Here is a 23,760-nt window from a genome sequence, read left to right as displayed (position 1 = left end):
CCATTTTAACCATGACTTCCCCTCTTTACAGAGTTGGAAATCATTCTTTCACTATTTTGCAATATGTACCAGACATTCTAAATGGCTTCCCTTCCATGTCTGCCTATTTACAATGTTGATTACAGCCAGGCTGATCAAATTAAAGCACCACGTGTCATATCGTCTTAATATTAGATGAGTCACTTATTTATTCATTTATTTATGCATTTATCCAAGAAAAACAAATCTGTCCCCCACTTCATCAGTTCTACAGATTCAGATTTCTGTATGTTTAGGTGACAGAGAGATGCACTCTCATGAAAACAGTGCTGCAACCACTGACTTCAGCCAGCCAGTTTCAAAACGCTTTACTTACTTTCTAGCTTAATTCTCTAGCTATTCTGAGAAAAAGCAATTAAAATTGCCTCTCCAGTGTACCCAGATGGAGGATGCAGAAGTCCCACTAGTTTTTTCCTCCACTGCCAACATCAACAGGGTGGAGCAGCTGAGAAGGGAGAATTGGAGTCCCAGGGAAGGGAAACAATGTCACAGCAAAGTGACAGAAACGCCTCCTCACTGCGCTGCCTCCTTCCCGTGGCAGCACAGACCTGTCCAGCCACCCCCAGCTCCCCGTGGGCTTCACTCTCTCCAGGGACCTCTCAAGGAGGGAGAACCAGTTATTTCCTTTGAGTGTGTTAAAGAGTTGAAAGAACTTGTGCCAAAAAATAAAGCGGAGCATCCATTGCTTTTTCCAGCTTGTCTCACTTCCGCTCCTTTCCTCAAACTCTTGATAAAAAGCCGCGGTGACTAGTGTATTCTCATGTGCTTCTTGGAGAGTTAGGCGGATCACGGCTGCTTCCCTCTGCCCTACAGTTTCACAACCTCAACTCAAGGGCAGGCCCTCCCTCTTTTTTTTTTTTTTTTTTTTTCCCCTCCTTCCACCTGACAGAGACCATAAATAACCGAGGCTCCTGGTGTTCCCAGCTGAGAACAAAGTTAAAGTTTGCCCGGAGCTCCCTGCCACTCCCTGCCGAGGCCACTTCTTTGTTTTCTTCTCCTGTTTTCTCGGTACCTGGGTTGGCCGTTTCTTCATTCATGTCGGAGAGGGGTCGTCCCCTAATTAAATGCAGCGCCTCGCTCGCTCGCTTGCCCTGGGTTTAAGGCTGGCTCGGTTACCCGGTTAGGCACCGAGCGCGCTGGTATCAAATTACCGAAAGTCTACACCGGAGCAGTCCTCATATTTACATACAAATAACTCAAGGGCTTGCATTTATGTCACCATTGGGTCCTGCTAGAGGCTTGCCAGAGGAGTTTGTAATCCAATCAGAAGGAGCTTTAAAAGGATGTCTGCGGAGTGATCAAAAGAATCTTAATCTCAATTTAAATGTAGTAAGGTTTTGTTCTTTTTTGGGGTCTGAAATATTTGAAAATCTTTGAACTCCGATGAGTAGGAAAAGATGTGTAATCCCTCACTTGCTTGCGAGGAGACGAAGATGCTAAGCGGAGCTCGGCTGCAGTGGTGGTGAAGACGGTGGATACGAGCCAGGAGTGGTTTGTTTGAGCGGATTTGGAGGTAGATTCGAAATCACTGCTTAAGGAATTCCTGGAAACATCAGGAACACATTTGATCAGCCCAGCTTGGTGGAAATGGCTTTACCACAGAGTAAGATCTTTCTTTAAGCTGTGCTCGGTGTGTGCTGTTTTTGTCTCATATGCAATGAATGTGCAAATAGCCCAGATGTGAATAGTTACTTAAAATAATTTCTTGGTACTGGGTAGCAGTAGAAAGTTGATCTGTTTGGTTTTTACGTTTGCAAAAACAGTCGTTGACAGTGTATTTTTAGACTTGATTGGTAGTTTAAAAGCTGAGCTCTTGTGGTTTCCTGAGTTTAAATGAATGGAAATTATAAACGGTGCTGAATGAAGGATTGGAAAATATAGCTGGAGCAGCTGAATCACTTACCTTTGAGAAAACATAACATACACGCTTTTGAAATCTCTCAGCCAGCCAAGCTCTTGTCCAGAAAGAGAATGAGAGTCATAAAAAGGAGACAGTGTTTGCCTGTTTGTGGAAGGAACTTTTCCACAGCCTGTACTACATTTTGAGAAGGATGAGAAACGTCCCAGAGGGCAAAAGGCATCTGAAAAACCTGCCCTGTCAGTCTCGGAATGTGGTTTTTCCGTGTGAGGTCACATTGTACACACATAGCTAGTAAAAGCATTTTACGTAATTAACTCTTTGTATTGATGGTCAAAGAGCAATTTATGTAGTCCTCCCTTCCAACTTCTGAGGCCCACGTTTGATCTCTGTAGAAGGAAGAGCTGTTTTCCACGCAGGGTTCAAGCCCTGGGGCCGCTGGACTGAGTTGTGAATTTCATTATGTGGAGAAACAGTTCAAAATTGATGTGTTTCAAGGTTCCCCAATTGAGCAGAGTTGAGATGAAATAATTTGCTAGCTTCTTACATAAGCCCCAAACTGAAATCCTGTGTGCAAGAAGACCATTTAAAAGGTCTCTTCCCTTCCTACGTATAATTTCCAGAACCATAAGGAAGAGGTGGCTCTTATCTTGCCATCCATGTCCATTCAAACCAGCTGCCTCATCGTGGTGAGGCAAGGAAAACTGTAACTGACATCAAAGATCCACCTTACCAGTCAGCGGGACTTGACGAGGATGGAGGAGATAGGGGAAATGTTTTAAAATCGGTACTTAACACCAGGAGCTCTTTCTGCTACTTCAATTCACTCTTGAAATTATGAACTAACCTCTGCCTATACTCTTTCCTTCTAAACGGCACTTACAAATATTATCCAGGGGATCAGGGAAGATGAATATGAGAAATTGGGTGATTTGCTGATGACCCAAGGAGCGGTTTTCTCCACAGCAGACACATTTTCAAAGGAAATCTTCTGATTTTGGCTTGCTTTGTACATCCGCAGGTGAAGATGCAATGACAGGGGACACTGACAAATATCTTGGGCCACAGGACCTTAAGGAGCTGGGCGATGATTCTCTGCCCGCAGAGGGCTACATGGGCTTCAGTCTTGGGGCCCGTTCTGCCAGGTATTTTATTGTTGCTGTTTTATCATAGTTAATTTAAAACAACCATGATTTGTCATAAACCCAAATCATTTTCATTTTTCACGTTATCCCAGAATGTGCTCTTTGGGTTAGGAAGTGAATTTGGTGAAATGTTCTTAACTCCAGGGTACACGCTCTGCTTTTTGCTGTCGTGGTTCTCAGTCCTTAATTTTATGTGATTGAACATGTCAACCATTTGTCATTTTTTTTTCCCACCTTGCAGTCATGCTTCAAGCGTAGTAACAAAAGAGCTCACTGACAGAACTGGGAGAACAGTCTGGGTTACGCGTTTCAAAATTAGATTTTGTTCTATATTGAAAGAAAAATCTTATTTTCCAATAAGTGAGAAATACTTGTGTTGATGGTTCACTCTTCTCTCTTTGTTACTGAAAGAGTAATTCATGATTGAGACTTAAAGCAAGCATTCTTGGGAAAAAATTACAGAATGTTTATTAGAATTGTCTACCACGTGTTTGAGCTTCTAAAACTATGCTGTAGTGGACAGGAGACATATTAGGGGTGTAACAGCGACTTAGCAAAAGTCACAGACAGGTATGGTGGCAAATTCAGTCCTTAGAGCTGAAGCGTAAAACTTGTGTACGTGGAAAACCTTAGCTCAAACTTACCTCACAGTGGTTGAAAGGAACAGGACCTTGTCCAGAATTTGGGGACCTCTTTTCCCTAGTTAGATTAACAGCATGTTTACTGACAGTCAAGTTATTTTAAAGCTAATAATTAAACCTTCTCAGCCAGAACCCTGGGGACATTTTCCTATAGTTTAAAGATCTGTTGTAAAAAGTTTCATTGTCTAATAGTAAATGGCACTTCCCACAAAGTAAACCTCAGAGTTTATTCCCAGTGTCGGTGGTGTGGCCAGGTTAGATACTGAATTGATTTTTCTTCAAGTTAGTCTTTTTTTAACAGGATTTGGAACCTCATGTAACTTAGTAGAATTTTTGCTTTATAAATATCTTTATAAAAGGTGTTAAAATCTGATTGTAGCGGGTGTCATTAATAAGAACGGGGAAAAATAACTAAAAATATGCAGTATTTCAGGTACTCACAGATAGTAAGTTACAACTGAAAATATGCAGAATCTTAAAAGATGTCAAGGGAAAATTCTATTTAGAGATTTAATAGCTTTTGTAATCCAATAACTAGCAGCCTTCTCTTCCTTGGATAATATATAAAAGATACATTTTGTAAATCAATCATTTGTATATAGAAAATTATAGCAGCTGACATCCAGTGAAACATGAAGCCAGAATATTGCCTCTAAATTTTTTCTCAAGACAATTCTAAGCTTCCACACTTCTAATTTTGATTGCACTGTTATCATTTGTTGCTATATATGTAACTCATTTTTTTTACATTGGCAATGCATGTTATGCTCAGAGGCAAATATAAAAGAAAATCTATAAAGTGAATATATTTTTAAAATATTGTAAGAGTATCACAAAGTATAATATTCTGAGTGTAACATTTAAAAAGGAATACATTAAATGTGTAACTCATTCAACCATAACATTTTTTTCTTTTTTCCCTGTCTGATTCTTTTGCTTTCTACTTCTCCTGTTTTTTTCTAAAAATACTTTAAAATAGTCCCAAGATCAGGTAAGAAGATATGGCACTTTTATGGTGTTTCTCTGCCCTTCCCTGAGTCATTGTCTCATTTTTATTTTCTTCAGCATTGTGCTGTGCTGTGCTGTGCTGTGCTGCAATGTGCTTTTTTTTTTCCTGCTCATCTTTAGAATATCAGTTTTGTGATTCGGAGAGAATTAGCAAGTAACTAAATGTATGATAAGAAATGTTACTTATGCAAAATTGACTGAATACTTAAGGAATTTCTTTTCCTTAATTTGTAAGGTGCATGACGTGAAGTAACTGAGGAAATTTCACTGGGTTTCAAGAAAAAGTCTCGATTTGAAGGGCTTCTTGTTTGCTGGTTGCTGTTTTGAGTTGTGTTAGGGACGTTACTATACTTCTAGAATTCTGAGGCATGTGTTTTTCTAACACTTCCTGTGTTTAACACTTAGGGTATACTGATGGCTACAAATAATATAGTTGACCTTAGTTAAAAATAATTTAATGCTTTCCAGACCCCTAAACAAATAATCTCCAATTTTAGTAGCTGAAAGGACTTCGATGTATTAAGAATTCAGAGTGAAGCCTGATGGACTTAATGGGCTCCATCTGTCTAATGGAAGTTGGTCAGGAACAATCAGAAGTAGGAACTTCAGACATTATGTAAAATGAAGACATCTTTAGGTTTTTCCATTGATAGCTCCCAATTCTAGGCTCTGTTCTTTAGTTGGCACTCATATATAAGTTAAAAGAAAGAGAAGATATTTAAAAAATATCAACAAATCTTAGATATATTTAAAAACTGAATATGACTATGTAATTTTTTTTTAAACTTTTAAGTGTTTGCTAACATATACAATAAAATTGTTCTCACGTACCACCAATATTAACATGTGCCATGGGAACCATAATTTGAAGAAATGACAGCCTGATGCAGAGAGTGGAGCTTCCCAGTGCCTCTCAAACCACGTCACTGGGGCAAAATGGAACCTTGCACTGAGTACTTAGAAGTTGCACTGTCTAATAGTATAGCCCCTAGCCACATAAGACTATTTAAGTTAAAATTAAGTAAAATTCAGTTCTTCATCACACTAGCCGCACTTCAGGTGCTCAGTCGCCACATGTGGCCAGTGGCCACTGTGTTGGATGGTACAGATTTAGAACATGTCCGCTGTTACAGAAAGGTCTGTTGGAAAGTAGCAGGAGAATTTCTGCTTTTAGGAAGCTTATGATGGAGAGAAGGTAAGGAGCTAGAAACAGGAGGAACAAAAAAAGTGTTTGCAGCTGAAACAGGGAAAAAAAAAAAAAAGGAAGAGTTATGGGTCCTATGATTGGGCACGGAAGGCCCGACTGTGCAAGTGGTCAGAATCATGGCTTACTAGGGATCCTCCTCTATGCACGGATAATGCTTACTTTTCTTTTTGCTTGTATACCCAGTTTCTAATATTGTGCCTTGCTCATAATAGTCACTTAGTAAATATTTGCTGGATACACTAAATAGTGACTCTGTAGAATGATGGTTATTTTGGGGTCAGAGATCCCTCTGAGATTCTGATGAAAGCTGAGGCTCTAATCCTAGAAGGATGGACCTACCCATTTGTGTAGACACTTAGAATAATGCCTGTAATTCAGAGGCCTTTGTAACTTGATATAAAAATACCTGCTTTTGGGTAATCTTTAATATAGTAGGCAGTGGGGAAAAAAAATCTTTTTGTGCAAAGCAAGGAATCATTCCTTATTTACCTCTTCTTTGCTCTTTTCCCTGTCAAGCGCACACAAGGCAAGGCCAAAGTCTGACTGATTCTACTGGTAAAGATTCAAACAGCCATGTTTAAGTTCAGACAGTTATTACCTACATAGGCAGGACAGATGCCAACTTCCCACGGTCCTTGTCCCCCACACCAAAAAGGATGACACCAAAACAAGAGGGGCTGTATGTCTACCATGCTAGTTATGGGACCCACCATTGCTGAGGAGCCTCTTCTAGAGTGCAGCTAAGTGGTTTCATATTCTGCAGCTCTCGGAGGCTGAGGCAGGAAGCCTCAGACCTCATTTGAAACAGAAGGTAATGAAAAGCTACCTGGTGACAGCCTACCGTGACAGGTGAGATAGGGAGGCAAGTTGGGAGATGGCCTCAAAGCACCTCCTCACAATCCTGCATCCTCTGTGTTCCTGGAGGATCACAAGCTGTTCTGCCAAGGCTCAGACGGGCTGCAGTCCCACTCTGCCTGCGTGTCTCTGTGGATATGAGCAGGGTTACCAGGGTTCCTTACTCTATTGAGTGTTTTTGGTAGTTGAGATATAATGGACATATAACATTTTATTAGTTTCAGGTATACAACGTAATGATTTGATATTTGTATATTTGGCAAATGATCACCACCTTAAGTCTAGTTAACATCCATCACCACAGTTACAAATTTTCTTTCTTGTGATGAGAACTTTTAAGATCCACTCTCTTAGCAACTTTGAAGTATGCAATACAGTATGATTAACTATAGTCACCATGCTGTACATTACATCCCAGGACTTATTTATTTTATAACTGGAAGTTTGCAGCTTTTGACCCCCTTCACCCGTTTCACCCACCCCGTACCCCCATTGGTCTTTAGTTTAGAGGTCTGTGTGGCGAGTGGCCCTTCAGGACATCAGGGGACTTGCACTATGGGAAGTTTAGGAGCTGTGCAGAGGAGTTAGAGAGGCTAGAAAGGAGAACAGTAGAAGGAGCACGGAAGAAAAGAGTAGAGCAAGGAAAGACAAAATAACCAGACCTAGAATTTGAAGTTTTCAAGGTTAGAAAGATGGCAAAAGTGATCATGTAAGGCATATTCATAACACTACTTCCTTCTTGATGTTTTCCATGAGTAGCAACTATAAACCAGAGCTCTCAACATGTTAAGCTCATATCTAGTTCCCGAAGACTTATAAACAGACCCAATTACAGCAGACATAATTCAATTCAGTAGTGCAAGCTAGATAGATATGGACCAGAAAGAGAGGAGGGTCTTATGGTAGAAAAATCTCTCCAATTATCAAATTATCCATAGTCATCCAGTTCTTCTCAATTGTCATGTTGGTTCGACTGTCGTAGTGAAACATCCAGAGTTTTCATGCATTTCATCTTCTCACAGATTTAACACCGACTGGCCTAATTTTAAACAAATCTGATCATGAGATTGTCTAAGTTTGAGAGTTTTCCTCAAATATAAGGGATTTTATTTTTGACAATGTCTTTTGAAGAACAACTTTTGTTGATATTTTTAGCCATCTTGCCTGTTCTTAAAGCTGCATGCATTAATTTTCTTTTATTCATCTCATCGTCATCTACCACTCTTGAATGGTTAACTGTAAATACAACAGCCTCCGCTCCTTCAGTTCGGATAGGTCTTACACCTTGAACAGAAGCTCCTATGCCCGGGACAGCATGATGATTGAAGAACTCCTTGTGCCATCCAAAGAACAGGTATGCATTTTTTTAAAAATTTTCTTTGATTGTTAAACTTTCATTTGTATGGTTGAATCAAGCTCTTTGTCCCATGACAAAACTATATCTCTGCATATTTGACTTTGCATTTATAAATCTTCTTATACTACCAGTTAAAGAAAAAATCAGTTGTACCGTAAACAGAAATATTCCTCTCTTCGGCAGGTGAGTCCCTGAAATCCCACAGAGAGGAACTCAGAAAGTCCTAGGAAAGGCATGGTTCTAGGTCAAATCTATTTCAATTTTTTAAAAAGAGAGTTAATAATAATTGGTAGCTAAGGTTGCTGACATTGTCCACTTGAATGTTTGATTTTGCTAAACAAACTATGTATGCCTGTTGGAATTTGCTAGAATTGTTTTTAGCAAGTAGTTAAAGACTCGATTGGTCATGTTTTTGATCCCTTATCTTCAAAGCTGCCTGTGATGGGCCTTCTCGAGATGTGATAGTATTCTGCTTGTTACCAGAATCTCTGCTAGGTTCATCTGATGTTTGTGCAATTTCTTCTTTCCAGTAATCGTGGTTAAATAGATACTAGTTTAATACAAGAAGTCCTGACAACACAGTTCTGCCTATGGGCTTGGGATGGTTCCTTGTTCTACATATACACAGTACCTGGTTGTAAATGTGCACAGTCATGAGTTCAGGATGGATAAAACTGTTTGGACCATAATACTAATTTTGAAGTCAGCTAATAATATTTAAACAACATAAATAATTGGTGAAATCATGATGGACTTATTTATTCACTGCACAATGAAGGTAAATTGGAGCAGATGAATAAGTGATAGTCACGTTAGAGGGTAAGCAGCGGGCAGTCAGACCTTTGGGACTTCCACATCTGGAGATGCTGACTTCCAGACATACAGATGTACATTGTACTTTAGAAGGACCTACAATAAATATTTTATCACTTTACACTCTAGAACATTCTTAGCAAGCAGGCCTTACAGAGGTGAATACAGTGGCTGTTCAGTGTTTGGTCAGACAAACACACTCTTTGTAGAATGATCCTAGGTGTGACAGCATGTCATGGTTTAAGTGGGTGTGAGCACTAGAGAAAGCACTTGTCTTAAATAATGAAGCTAAGCTCTTGGATGTGAGGTGTTGCCCAGGTGTTGGTTGAGATTTTTAAAGAACTCTCTGCTTGGATGCCTGTGGTCCTTTTCCTAATAGGTTAATCTTGATCTCTTCATGTTCCCGATTGAAATGAGATGTTGGAGGACTTATTGAGAACACTTACAAGTGTAGAAATGCCTGTTATACTCTCTGCCCTTAAGGAAACCCCACAAAACTTACAAAATTGCAGGTGCAAGGAGATCCATTAGGTATTAGTGACACTTTGCTTTTGTATAAAACATGTGCCTACTTCTATAATGGAATAACAAATCCTTTATTGAACCTAGTTTTGAGTTATATTTCTGAGTATATACTTGTTTTGGGGCAAGGCCTGAAATTGAGACCACTAACACCACCCACCACCACTATCATAACCATGACCTCACCATCACCTCCACTACCACCACCATGACCCCATCACTGCCACCATCCCCTCCACCACCCTCACCACTACTATTACCGCCATAGTTACACTACCTCTCAATTTCTGCACGTCAGCTTTAAAGTAAAATATAAATGTTTGTGATGCTATGAGGCTACAACCAGGCTCCTGAGGGTTCTCACACTATTACCTGTTAGCTACTTCAAAGACCTGCTTACTCAGGTAGAATGGAGGGACAGCATTTACCCAGAACGAAGGATTTGTGAAAAGAAATAAAGGGTAAAGAGAACTTTTGAGGTAAAACTGAAGTGCTTTTGGTTCAGTTTGTTGCTGCTTCAATTTCAGAAGCACCTCTGGATGTCACAAAGACTTCTGCAGACCACTCAGGAAAGGAGAGCTTAGGACATTCTTGAACCCTTTACAAATAAATCTCACGTTACTCACTGCAGAAGCAAGAAGACGCTTTCTTCAATGACCGCAGACAATCCCATGGTCTGACAGGCATTCTTTATTGAACTAGCAGGTTTAATGAGCACATAACATTACTGAAGGCCACAAAACTGCCTGATAAATTCACCAGAGATTTGGAAAAAATATGAAAGGCATAAAGACATTTTAGGGACAATTGGGGGCATTTGAAACTATACTGGCTATACTGTTAGGAAATTATTATTAATATTCTTAGCAGTGATAACAGTATTGAAGCTATACAGGGAATCTCTCTCCTCTGGGGGTGCGCATGCTGACGTTTTCAGGAATGAAGTAGTCATTGTCAGCTATTTATTTTCAAATGGTTCAGCCCCAAAAAGTGTCTATTGTGGAAAGGGGTGAGAGAAAGCAAACATGGTAAAATGATCATTGTTGAATCTAGCTAGAGTGTATATGGGTATTCCTCATAGAGTTTTTTCAACTTTTTTTATTTGTATGAACACCTTCAAAATAAAAACTTGGAGAAAGTGGGAAAACAAATTCTGAAAGAAGTGTATTAACTTTTTTAGTCCCTAGTGTTTTGTTTATTACAAAAGAGAGAAAAAAGGCTAATTCCTCAGAAGGCAAGATTTAAAAGAAAGAGTCTAGTTACACTGCACAAGACTAGTGAGCAGCATTTACTTCAGAATACATAGAAATATTTTGTATTAGAATGAAGTGACAAAAAGTTATTAGTTTATTTCTATCATGCCTCTACATCTCTAAATCTAAAACTCAAAACAGAATTTTTCCACAGTATTGATTTTGTCTGAAAGCGTGCAAGAAGTCTTAAATATTTAGAATTCCTAAAGCAATGATACATGACTCACCGTCAGATTTGAAACTGCCGTCATTGCCCAGTTCAAGTTGCTTTGACAAGTAAAGGTGGAAAATGAATAAAACTTAACTCTCCGTGTGCTTCTGTTTTTTAACAAGAGTAGACCTCGCCCATACAAAGCATAGTTGCCTCCTTATTAGCCTAATGCTAATTAATCCGTTTGCACATTAACCACAAAGTATAGTTGAGACCCAGGATAATTAGCACAGGCCGGCCACCCCCATGTCCCTAAGAACCTGTGCTGGGTGAAGGCAGGTGTGGAGGCCAGAGCTGGGAAAGGGGGTTGGAGAAGTCAGCCCGTCCCCATTCCTGCTGTGCCTTAATCATTAGTCTATAAACCACTTAGTTCACCCCTGGGCAATCAAGAGTGGACTCTTTTTACTGTGATATTGGGTTATCCATGAACACCCTATTCTTTTACCTTCCCTTTACCTTGTAATGCAGACACCTGTAGATAGACTTCTGGAAATGGACATGTAAATAAATCACGTCTTGCATGTCGTGAGGTCTTGTCATTTAAAGCAGTGACTCTCAACCCTGACTGCCCATGAGAATCACCTGGAGAACATTTAAAACACGACTGCTCAGTTCCTGATTCAGTGGCCTGGGTAGAGCCTGGCCGTGGGATTTTTAAATGCACCCAGTTGAAAACCACTGATTCCTGCTAGTCAGAGTTCTTAATTGGGAGCACACGTTGGAATCACCAGTGGCTCTTTGGAAGACAAGATGCCCACAGAATCAGAATCTCCTTGGCTGGGTTCCTGAGCTGCTGTGTTTCTAAAGCTCTGCAGGTGATTCTGGGATGCACCCCTATTTAGGAAACCACCGACTTAAAGCAACTCTGACTGGGATCTTTTTTGTATAATGGCCAGTCAACATCTAATGTATTTGTTTTATAAGCTCAGATTTGTGTGTGTCAGGTTGTCTTAGAGCAACATCTGTGCTTGGAAATAGTCCTTTACAAATAAGAGATAATAAATATACAAACAAGATGACTCTAAACTGAGGCCCAGTTGTCCAGGAAGAATACGATAGACTGGTCTTTCATTTCTTCTGACATAATTATTGAAAGCAAGCATCTGGTTTGGCTTGTAATTGCTGTATATGGTCCCGACCGGCCAGTTCCCGTTACGTAAATGGAATACTGTTCATTAGATGCCGTAGGCCTCCGGAGATAGAATGGTGGTGATGCTTATGGTGGTGCTGGTGGTGAAAACAGCTAATTTTGAGCTCCTACTACATGCTCATCACTATTCTAAGTGTTTTTCCAGTATTAGCTCATTTGCATTTCACAACAACCCATGAGATAATTTCTTAGCTCCCTTAAAAAGATGAAGAAACTGCAGCACAGACAGCTTAAGTAACTCACCCCAGGGGACACAGCTGGTAAATGGCAGTCACTGACCATCTGGCTCCAGGTTGCCTCCTTTTAACACGACTGCGCTATACACTGCATTGCTCACTGGGAGAAAGCAGCCAGCAAAGAGCCCTAGGACTTTACACTCTGTCCTCCAGGATCCCATACTTGTTTGTATTCTTAATATGGGTATGGTACTATCATCTTGATCCATTTTTTAGCATGAAAGATGATGTTTAGACATGTGTTCTTCATTATGCTTATTTCTAATTCTAATAAGTTCTTATTTAATGTGCTTTAAAAGGAACTGACAGCTTATATTCAGCAACAAGTTATTAAAATTATGGATAAAATTATGCTAAAAATTGTGGCATATAAGGCATCATTAAAGGAATAGAAATATTTGATTATTTGATCTTTACATAGATATGAGGTCAAAGGCATGATAGTGGTCTAAAAATATTTTGCAGGCTAACCAATTAATTGCACTTCCTTTGAATGACCCTAGAAGTAGTTGTAAGACCAAGGAATGTCTACTGCAGGCAGAAACATTTAATTCAGTATGATTTCTGATAGTTATTCAGAGACAGGAGAAGAACAGAAATCACTAAGAGATATGGATTGGTTTTGCCTGCACACACCCATTCCACTGTCGTTACATGGCAGTGACAGGATCTGATGACCAAATTCTACCTGCATCCATTTTTCAGTCTCTGTAGTTTAGAAGGGGCTGAAATCCCTCCCTCTCCCCCAGGGATGGACCCCAGAGGATGGCCATTCGGAGCGTTCCTTTTCCTGGACTACGTGATTACTTTAGGTGAAACGTAAAATCTACATCTGAAATGTAAAATGGAAGTCGAGTGAGACTCAAATTTGAGACTTTGTCTAGCTTTTGGGGCTTGCTAAGCTATAAAGATAATATAAACCCAAAACTGCAGGACATGGAGCATGAAGACAAACGGTTCCTGCATCTTTTCATCCATGCCTGAAGTTAGTAGCACCCAGACCTTAAATAAACCTATATAAACCAGTAAATTAATCTCAGTCTCCCCCTACCCCAGGGGAGGGGGTGTCTTAACACAGATTAATTTGGACCTGGTGTGAACAACCACAGATCAAGGGCAACAAAGAAAGTCTTCTAGCCTTTTCAAGTGCCATTCAACCTGGGGATTCTATTATTCTATACTTTCTCTCTAGAAATAAATAAATCTAATTTTAACAAAAAAAAAGAGAGCTATGATTTAAGAGACTAGCTATAAACTTGGGTGTTTCAAGCAAAAACTTTTAGAAAGGCATTCCTTGCCAGTTGATTACTAAGGAATGAGCACCGTCCATTTCCTTTCAGTTCTGTTGATCCAGGGGCAGTGCGTCTATGAAAAGAGAGAAATGGGGCAGCTGCGTGGCCCTGTCCCTCTGATTAGATCGCTTTCATTTTGCAGACTTCCCCTTTCAGACCACCTTTGCTCACATGGTTTATGCCTAAAGGGACGAGTGGTAGGGGCTCGAATAGTGACCAGTTGGGAAGGTTTAACTAAAGTGGTGTGTGATCAGTTGCACCGGCTGTTTGAATGGTAACTGTGGAGATAATTCTGTAGTCAGTACTGACGGCCTCATTATAGACTCCGTGTACCTGGAGGCAGCTGTCGCATCTGCCAGCCTGTAACTCTTCTCATTTATCTCACAGCTTAGGATTCCTGATCCTTTGGGTTAGCCTTGGCTTTTTTTGAGGCTAAGGATGATCTCATGTATATTTAGTCATATATTGTGCTATGTACCACTGGATATACTAGCAAGTAACGTACAAATTGGAGGATTCTTCAGCAGAAATTGCACATTTATTTTTCCAAGATCTGGGCAATCTTCAACTGTCTCACTAATGGAAAAGGAAAAGAATGTCTATTGTAAAAGGCTGATTATGCTAATAGCTTTTCCTCCTCTACCGCTCAACTCTGTTCCACCCCCTCCCCCACACCAGCTGATTAACCTTCCTGTTTCTTTCATTTAAGCTGATTTCTAAGGGACTCTCAGAAATGTGCATGGTGGCAGAGGGGAGCCAGTCTGGGATTAAAGATTTCCTAGAGATAGTCCCCTGGAAGATAAGCACCTTTGACTGGTGTCATTTAATATGCTGCTTTTTTCTCTCCAGAGTGCTGTGCCAGCATTACTCTGATCCATTCAACACCTCTCGCAGATCGGGCCGCAAGATTACAGGTTTTGTTTAAGGCAGAGACGTTGGTGGTGTGACTTAAGGTGGCACAGTTAGACCACTTGAGCCTCGTGTTGATGTGTTAACACTCTCAGCTTCCACGCTGACCTTGATTCACCTTCCTCTGTTGAAGTTGGTAGCTAATTATCTTGAAATCAGTAAGATTTGGAAATCTCAAAGAACCCAGCTTCATTATGGTTTATATTCTAGTCTCAAGCCTTAGGGGCAATAATAGTTGACCTCAAGGAAAGAAATACTTTAGGGGAAAGAAAAGACCTGCTTTAGTACACCTTTAACTTTTATTTTATGTTGCCGTGTGAATCGGATTTTCTTATATAGAATCATTTTTTCAGGTATACAACATGATGTTTTGACATATGTATACGTTGTGAAATGATTTCCACAATCAAGCTAAGTAACGTATCCATCACTTCGTATAGTTCACTTTTTGTGCGTGTGTGTGGTGAGAACACTTGAGATCTACTCTCTCAGCAAATTTCAAGTATGCAGTAATTATTATTAACTACAGTCACCATGCTGCACATTAGGTTTCCAGAATTTATTCATTTTATAACTGAAAGTTTGACCCTGTGATCAACATCTCCCCTTTTCTTCCATCCCCCAGCCTCTGGTAACCACCATTCTATTCTCTGTTACTATGAATTAGACTTTTTTTTAAAAGATGGAATCCATTTCTTAAAAGAATATTTCCAAATAGTTATGTGGGATGTCCAAACACACCTATACACCTACTATTTTGGGGAGCAGTTTGCCATTTCATTCAATATCCACTAAAGATCACAATAATTGTTTCTTTTTTCTTTTCTTTTTTTTTTTTTTAAGATTGGCACCTGAGCTAACATCTGTTGCCAATCTTTTTTTCTTCTTCTTCTCCCCAAAGTCCCCCAGTACACAGTTGTATATTCTTGGTTGTAGGTCCCTCTGGTTGTGCTATGTGGGATGCTGCCTCAGAGTGGCCTGGCGAGTGGTGCCATGTCCGCGCCCAGGATCCAAACCAGCAAAGCCCTGGGCCACCGAAGTGGAGGGCACGAACTTAACCACTCGGCCACAGGCTGGCCCCCAAGATTACAGTAATTATAAGACTTAGTGCAATACCTGCCACAACATTTTATTAAATGGATCATCTCATTTCATGCTTTCAGCCACTTTCTGGACTAGGTATTGTCATTACCACTTTACAGACAAAGACCCGGGGGCTGAGAGTAGTATTTCACTTACCCAGGGTCACATTGCATGACATTAAGTGGTAGAGCTGAGGACAGAACTTAGCTGTGATGGTTGCTTGACCATTAGGCCACAGCATGGCTCTGATAAGCCAAGTATGGCAGACCTGAGATAGCATATTCACCATGGGAAGAGTCGATGTTTAGACAAGTATTTATCACAGATAAAAACACTGCTATTGTCTGTTAATCCAGCAGGCTGCTCCCTGTATTCTGGTAAGACATATGCTGTGCTAAAAAGGTACATGGAAGGCTGCAATGTTACATACATTTAAGAAATAAATTGTCTTCAATTATAAAAAGTCTGAGAGTATTAGGATTTATACTAACTCTGTTTTGGATGGCATAGCAATTTAGAATTTTCAAATCACTTTCACGTTCTGTTTCATTCCATTCTCACAGTGCATTGGGGCAGTTAATATTATCTACCCAAGGCCCTACCCCGTGGCCCAGTGGTTAAGTTTGCAGACTCAGCTTCAGTGGCCCGGGTTTTGCTGGGTTGGATCCTGGGTGCAGACCTATGCACAGCCTATCAAGCCATGCTGTGGTGGCGTCCCACATAGAAGAACTGGAATGATTTACAACTAAGATATACATACAACTATGCTCTGGGGCTTTGGGGAGAGAAAAAGAAAGAGGAAGATTGGCAACAGATGTTAGCTCAGGGCCAATCTTCCTCATAAAAAAATACACATATATATGTATATATATATTATCTACCCATTACCCTAATGCAGAAATGGTGGTTTGGTGAGGTTTTTGCCTTGCCGTTCACTGGGCTGTGAAGTGTTGTAGCCCACGTCAAACTGAAGTCATCTATTCTTTGTCTAAGGGAGCTGACACCCACATGGGTTCCCCCTGCCCTGTCCGATTTGTGGCCACAGGGTGAAGTTATCCTTGACAAGCCTTTCCTTTCCTGGGCTCCTAGTCTGGTGATGTCATCCAGCTGTTTCTCAACTAAATCATGTTTATAGTTTTTCAGATTAGATGCACTGGGTTTTGCATGTGGCCTGTTACTGTGAGGTCTACCTGGTGCTGTTAACATTAGCATGTGAAGGCCACCAGTTAATCTGCAGGACCACCTTCTGCTGGCTCCCAGGGGCAGCAGAGCTGACAGATAAGGACCTTAACTGGTGTCATCCAACACTGGGCATTGACAGTCGGCAGCCTAGAGAATTATCTAATATTGGAGTTAATTGGATTTTCCTTTCTTTTCCTTGCAAATACTTTCCTGCCTCCTGCCTCTTCCATGCCTGGACGTTTATTTCCAGACCTGGGCATTTGGGTGTGTCCTCATTTGTGAGGCCAGTATGTACTTGCTATCCTCTTTCCTCTGATGAATAGGGCCAGTGAGAAGCTATTTTTGGAAAGTATTAAGCTCTTGGAGACAGTGATATCATCATTAGTCAGGCTTTGGACTCTATTGAATAATGTGCATTTTGATTTTAATAGTATCCTTGACATCACTTCCAAGATGAAAAATGATGTGCTAATTCATATCACTTTTGACTTGGGGGTAAAAGGTCTTATTAAGTCAGTGTGAATTTTTCTGTAACATAGTGTTCTACTAAAGCCACCCAGTGCTAAGTATTGGCTTTGTGTTGTCAAATTTTTGAAGTCTCTGAATTTCAGTTTCCTCATCTGTAAAATGGGTATAATACCTCTGAGGGCTAGTAGGTTCTAAAGAGTCAAAGAACAAATGAATGTAAAGGCCTAGGACAGTCCTTGAGATTGAACTGATACACAGAAGGTTGTGGTACTGTTGTTAGCACAGAAATTTAAATGTTTTTGAGTCACTAAATAACCCCTAGGCGTTTATAAGATGTATTCTTCTAACTGAATGGGCTCTGTCGATTTGATAGAAGCATCCTGTGCATATAACTGAAGGACCAGTGCTGGCACTGGAATATTTTTGGTTTTGCTAGTGTTTTCCCCCACAATTTATCAGATTTTAACAAATGAGCTACTATAAATGAAAGTCCTTTGAAAAGTAGAAAGACTTTCACATATAAAGAGACATTATTGTAATTCCACACCAACACTGGCCTAGGTGCCAGATTTCTTTTTTTCAATTCTTTTTTTTTATTATTAAGGTTATGATAGTTAACAACCTTGTGAAATTACAGTTGTACATCATTATTAGTCATGTTGTAGGTACACCACTTCACCCCTAGTGCCCTCCCCCCACCCCCCATTCCCCTGGTAACCACCGATCAGTTCTCTTTGTCCATATGTTAACTACCATCTATGAGTGGAGTCATACAGAGTTCATCTTTCTCTGTCTGGCTTATTTCACTCCACATAATACCCTCAAGGTCTATCCATGTTGTTGTGAATGGGATGACTTTGTCCTTTTTTATGGCTGAGTAGTATTCCATTGTATACATATACCATATCTTCTTTATCCAATCATCAGTTGCTGGGCACTTAGGTTGGTTCCATGACTTGCTAGGTGCCAGATTTTTGACGTACATTTTCATTTAGTCTCCATCTCAACCCATCCTCAACTTTAAAATGAGGAAACTGAGACTGAGAAAGGTTAAGAAGGATGCTAAATATCGTAAAACCAGCAAGTGATGTTGGGGCATCTCTGAAGGGGCTTTCAGTAAATAAAGGTAAGGAAAGGTCAGAGGCAAATATCTCTTTTATTTCTGATGGAGGCCAGGTTTCAAGGGCTGGCTTAGTGTCTGAGCCACGTGGGCCTGCTGACTGAACCCCTGAAATAGGCAAAACACCTACCCAGTGGCCAGCATTGCCAGCCCAGGATGGGCATCCCCCTCAAGGAGGTAGGCGTATGGGGAGCAGAGGAAGACGTCTGCTCTCCGTGACCAAGCTCAGGCCTAAGAGAGTGAACATGGGATCTGAGCAGAGCCCTCCCGGTTACCTTTCCCACATCTACCACTCAGATAAATCGCTCTGCATTTTTAGGACCAAAGTGAATATAAAGGGACAGGGAGAGGCCCTCAGTTACACAACGGAGTTGCCTTTCCAAAATGGAAAACTTAGGAGTGGGAAAGAAGTGTTCTCCAGTAACGAGTGGCAAAAGCAATTTCCGAATGCAAGTCTGACTCAACTTCAAAGCCAAGCTTTTCCATTAAACCCTGGGAGCACCCCTACTTGCTGTGGGAAACTGAAGAGCCAGCTCCAGTTCATCTTTTTTCACCATCATCATATGTGGTGTCCTATTTATCATCTTAAATGTCTATTTGTTCAGTAACCAAATGGAAGAAAAGCTTTTTGTGGGTACCATGGTGCCATACACAATAAGATGTCAGAACATTTTGAAATTCATCTTGTTTATTAAAACAAGTCAACAGTTCAAATTTCACATTTCAGTTTTAAGTAAACACTAGTCTGTAGAAATAAGCATTCAGAGACAGGTAGCTTAGAAAAGAAGCTGCCAATTCAGTCTCTTTCTATAAAAACCATAGCTTCAGTTGAATTGCCTTATTTTGTATTTAGATGGATTCACTGTAGGAAAAGCGTGTGTGTCTGTATTAGGTTATTAACGTTGTTAGGTCTGCCCATAAACCTATGCAAACCTCGATGGAAAAAATAGGACAAATATTGGGACTTATAGCTCATTGTTTTGACAAGTATCTTTGTTCATTATACATTTGTTCATTTGTGTTAATGACAAAGTTTCGATGAGTGGCAAGGTGTTGCAAGAGTAAAGGGTTAGGAAGGCCTCCAAGTGAAGTGGAGTCCCCAGGGGGCTGGCACACTCCAGCCTCCATAAATATTACATGATTGTGCTGATACCTTTTTGCATGATATAATTCATGGTCTCAATAATTAATGTTGCCAGTGCACGTTTCTAAGAGTACCAAAGGGTAAATAATTTACTGTAATTACCAAAGAGGAATGATATTATTTATTTATTAGAACTTTTAAGAAATGGGTTCTTTGTGAAAAGTAACCTCAGGGCTCCAAATGTAGGACCTGTAGTTTACTAAAAAATAAAGTGAGCAGCACTGCCCACTTTAGATTAAACATTTTGCCCTACTCCAATGGTTGGTTGGTTGGGGTCTCCAAAAGTCAGTAAAGTTGGTAAATAAAGCCAGACTCAAACCAGCATCTAATCTTCGGTTAACCCATATAGAATTTGGGAACTTTCTGAAGTGACGTATTGTTCTTTTGGGGTTCTGTGGCCTCTTAATAACACCACTGATCACACCACCATCCACTGAAGGTGTCCTCTGTTGAATGCAGAGAAATCTGTTCCTCATTCATTTTTGCATTTTCCTAGCATCTAGGCAGGATAGTGACTTGCACATAACTATAAATTACTTTTCAATTTGCTTTCAGGGCTATTTTTTAAGCTTCGTAATTCATGGTAATTTTTTAAACTTAAGATGTGTTATTATCAAAATTATACAAACAAAAAGTCACATCATTTTACAAGACATACTAATTAGGAAAAGACACGTCCTCATATACACCTTCAGCCCACAATTTCTCCTCTCCAGAGACAAGTGCTTAGAATACCTTTTGATGACTCTTATTATGTGCTTTCATGTCTCTAAATGGTACCTATATGTTGTTTCTTGTTGGCTTTTCTCCATTTCAGTTATTATTTATTGACTTCCCAAAATAGAAGAGGAAGCTTTAATTTATTTCTATTTATTTATTTATTTTTTTGCGTAGGAAGGTTAGCCCTGAGCTAACATCTGTGCCAATCTTCCTCTATGTTTTTGTATGTGGGATGCCTCCACAGCGTGGCTGGTGACTGGAGTAGGTCCACACCCAGGATCCAAACCCATGAACCCCAGCTGCCAAAGCAGAATGCGTCAAACTTTAACTGCTCAGCCACAGGGCAGGGCCCAAAACTTTATTTATTTAAATACCTCTTGTCTCCCACCATGCATGCTTCCCATCCCCCCATTTTCACAAAATACTTGTATTTTATCCTGGTTATACCATGTTTAGTGCTTCTGTTATGCCTATGTAAATGTTATTCACAGATGAAAAGTATATTATGATTGCATTTTCTTTTTGGCACAATATTTTGCTTTCCCTAGAGTTTTTTCATTTGCTTGATGTACATATCACTAGTTCAACCCACAAACTCCTCCCTAATTGTGCAAATCTCTTCTCAATATATTCACACTCATTCGGTGTTCTATAAATTTCATCTACTTAATCGCTTAGAGTTTTTTCTTTTTTTGTGAGGAAGATTGGCCCTGAGCTAACATCTGTTGCCATTCTTCCTCTTTTTCCTTGAGGAAGAGTGGCCCTGAGCTAACATCTGTGCCAGTCCTCCTCTATTTTGTATGTGGGATGCCACCACAACATGGTTTGATGAGCAGTGTGTAGGTCTGCACCTGGGATCCAAACCTGCGAACCCCGGACCACTGAAACAGAGTGCACAAACTTATCCACTATATCACCAGGCTGGCCCCCAGAATTTTTTTATTTTTATTTTTATTTTTTTGGTGAGGAAGATCGGCTCTGAGCTAACATCCGTTGCCAATCTTCCCCTTTTTGCCTGAGGAAGATTGTTGCTGAGCTAACATCTGTGCCAGTCTTCCCTCATTTTTGTATGTTAGATGCTGCCACAGCATGGCTTGATGAGTGGTGCATAGGTCTGAGCCTAGGATCTGAACAAGTGAAGCCCAGACTGCCAAAGCAGAGCTCATGAACTTAACCACTATGCCACCAGGCCGGCCTCTCTTAGAGCTTTCTTCCTTGTAGGCCCACTGTTCAGATGTCCTCCTGGGTCTTACTTCATCATTACCATGAAAAATTCCCCATGTTGCTTCATTAGACCTTGTGTCTTCCTCCTTCCTGGTTTAGAGTTTCATTTTGGTGGACTTCCAACAGTTTCCTTACAGAGTGCATGAGAAATATATTTTTTGAGGTTTTACATGTTTGAAAATATCTTAAGTCTATTTTCTCATCTTTTTTGATTTGGTGGGTTATTGAACATTGAAAGAATTGCTCCATTGCCTTTAACTTCAGTTTTGCAGTTAAAAGTCTGCCATCTGTGACCATTTTTCCTCTCTAAATCTATAGGATCTTTCTTTGTCTCCGAGTTCTGAAATTTCACGATGATGTGCTGTAGTGGGGTTTATATTCACCTATAGTGGATATTTTTACTCTGATAACTCAGATGTTCAGCTCTGGGAAAGTTTCTTCAAATGTTTCTTTGTTTTTCTTCTTCTCTGTTTCACTATTTTCTCTTTCTAGAACTTCCCTTTTTTTGGAGAGGGGAAGAGGATTTGAAATTCCTGAGCTGATCTTCTGCTTTCTTGTATATTCTCTCCTATTTTCTATTTTTAAAAATCTCCCCCTAATTTATAGGCTTTTTTTTTCAACTCTAATGCTATCATACTCATTGCTTTTTATGTTTTTTTCTTTTTTTTAGCATTTTATTGTTTCATAGGTATAAAAATATCTCATCTCTCTCTGAATATTAATGAAAAATTCTAAACTTTCTTCTCCCTGGAAAGCCTGTTCTTCTAGTTTGCTTTTGTTCTGTTTGTTTATTTTTATCTTCATATTAGATACTTTTCTCAACTGTCTAGTGACTCTGGGCTGTCTGCCCAGTACTAAGCTATTGGAAGCTCTCTGCATGGTAGAGGGCTTGCCATCGCGATTTCCACTGAAGTAATAAGCCTGGGACATTTCACTGGGAAATCTCAGAGATTCCCCCTTCTCTGCCTGGAGGCTCCCCCTCGGTCTAGTAAGGGAAGGACACTAGGAGTCTGAACACTGTATATAAACTTTCAATTAATCTCCGTTTTCATTATGGCACCTCTAACATCTTCTGCCTCTGATCTCTATGCTTCCAGTCTTCTGCCAAAGTTGATGGTGTAGGGGTGGAGGGCATTATTTGGCAATTGATAAATCAGTGAGGGGATTGTGGGGATCAGATCACTTTTTAAAGAGACTTTCAGCCAATCCTTGTTTTTCTGCTGATGTTGTCTCTTTTTCTCTTTGGCTGTGTGTGTGTGTGTGTGTGTGTTTAAATACTTGATTGTCATTTTACTGGGGTTTCAGTAGGCAGCAGATCTTTAGCAGGGCAAAAACTGAGATTTATTTTATTTTTAGTCTGTGGGATATCTATCATCAGATTTAGAACATTCTTAGCCACCCTCTCTTCAAATACAGCTTCTGCCTTATTCCTCTCTTCTACTTCTGAAAGTGAGTCCAATTACACATATGTTAAAACCTTTCACTGTGTCATACTATTTTCTGTATTTTCCATTCTTTTCTAAATCTATCCTTCATTTTATGTATTTTTCCCTTTACACTTCTAATTTACTAACCCCGTTTTCTATTGTGTCTAGTCAACAACTGACAGTGTATTTAGAACTAGACAAACGTCCCTTTGATTCTTTCTTACCTATATTCCAGTGCTCTGTTGAATTATCCACGTTTTAATTTCTTTTTCTCCATCTTTCCCCCTATTTTCTTAAATATACTAATCATGGTTATTGTAAAGTTCTTATTGGCATACTTGAAAATGTAGGGAGACCGGCGAGTCTGTTTATAGTATCTGGATTTTTTTTCTGGTTTTGTTCATGTGCTCTGGCCATGCTTGGCACTTTTTCATTGCATGCTGGACATCATGTATAAGAAAGTTGTAGACAGGACACACCCAATGATGATACATTCCTCCATAGAGGATTTACCCTCCCTCTGCTAGGCAAATGGCGTGGTGGCTGACTGTTCTAATTCAATCAAGATTTTGCTGAAGTAGGCTGGTTTGCCACCCTGGTAAAGCTCAGACCACCTCTGGTTTGTCCCTGGCCCTTTGGGATCCTTAGTTGAAATTCTGGTGTGATCTCTGAGTCTTCTCCCCTTCCAAGTCCCAAACTCTAAATCTTTTTTCTCAGGAAACTACCGACAATCTCTGTTATCCCTTTCAGAGCTTCTCTAGTTAGGTGTTTAACTTCCTGTTCTGCACAGCTCCAGGGTTCAGCAAGTGCTCTTAACGGAAATCTGGAGCGTGCTTGAGGTACCCAACTGTCCGCCAAAACTCCCTTGGTTTTCCTCTTCTTCAGCAGTGGCCCCT

The 23,760-nt window shown here is 40.1% G+C and overlaps 1 protein-coding gene across 50 annotated transcripts in view; it reads left to right on the top strand.

The window, feature by feature from the left end:
• The window catches only part of ANK3 (ankyrin 3), a 627,813-nt gene that overhangs the window by 524,326 nt on the left and 79,727 nt on the right, over positions 1-23,760 (top strand). For 37 of the 50 annotated variants that reach the window (XM_070225383.1, XM_070225455.1, XM_070225362.1 and 34 more), the window contains 2 exons: positions 2,919-3,042; positions 8,005-8,107. In XM_070225383.1, the coding sequence (XP_070081484.1) occupies positions 2,919-3,042; positions 8,005-8,107 (227 nt within the window). The remainder of the gene's footprint in view (positions 1-2,918; positions 3,043-8,004; positions 8,108-23,760) is intronic. The other 13 variants (XM_070225267.1, XM_070225429.1, XM_070225373.1 and 10 more) reach the window with 1 other exon arrangement.

This window comes from Equus caballus, chromosome 1 (genome assembly GCF_041296265.1).
Source record: "Equus caballus isolate H_3958 breed thoroughbred chromosome 1, TB-T2T, whole genome shotgun sequence".
Classification (NCBI taxonomy): domain Eukaryota; kingdom Metazoa; phylum Chordata; class Mammalia; order Perissodactyla; family Equidae; genus Equus; species Equus caballus.
The sequence above is the reverse complement of the archived record's forward strand: the minus strand, read 5'-3'. Positions and strand labels throughout refer to the sequence as shown.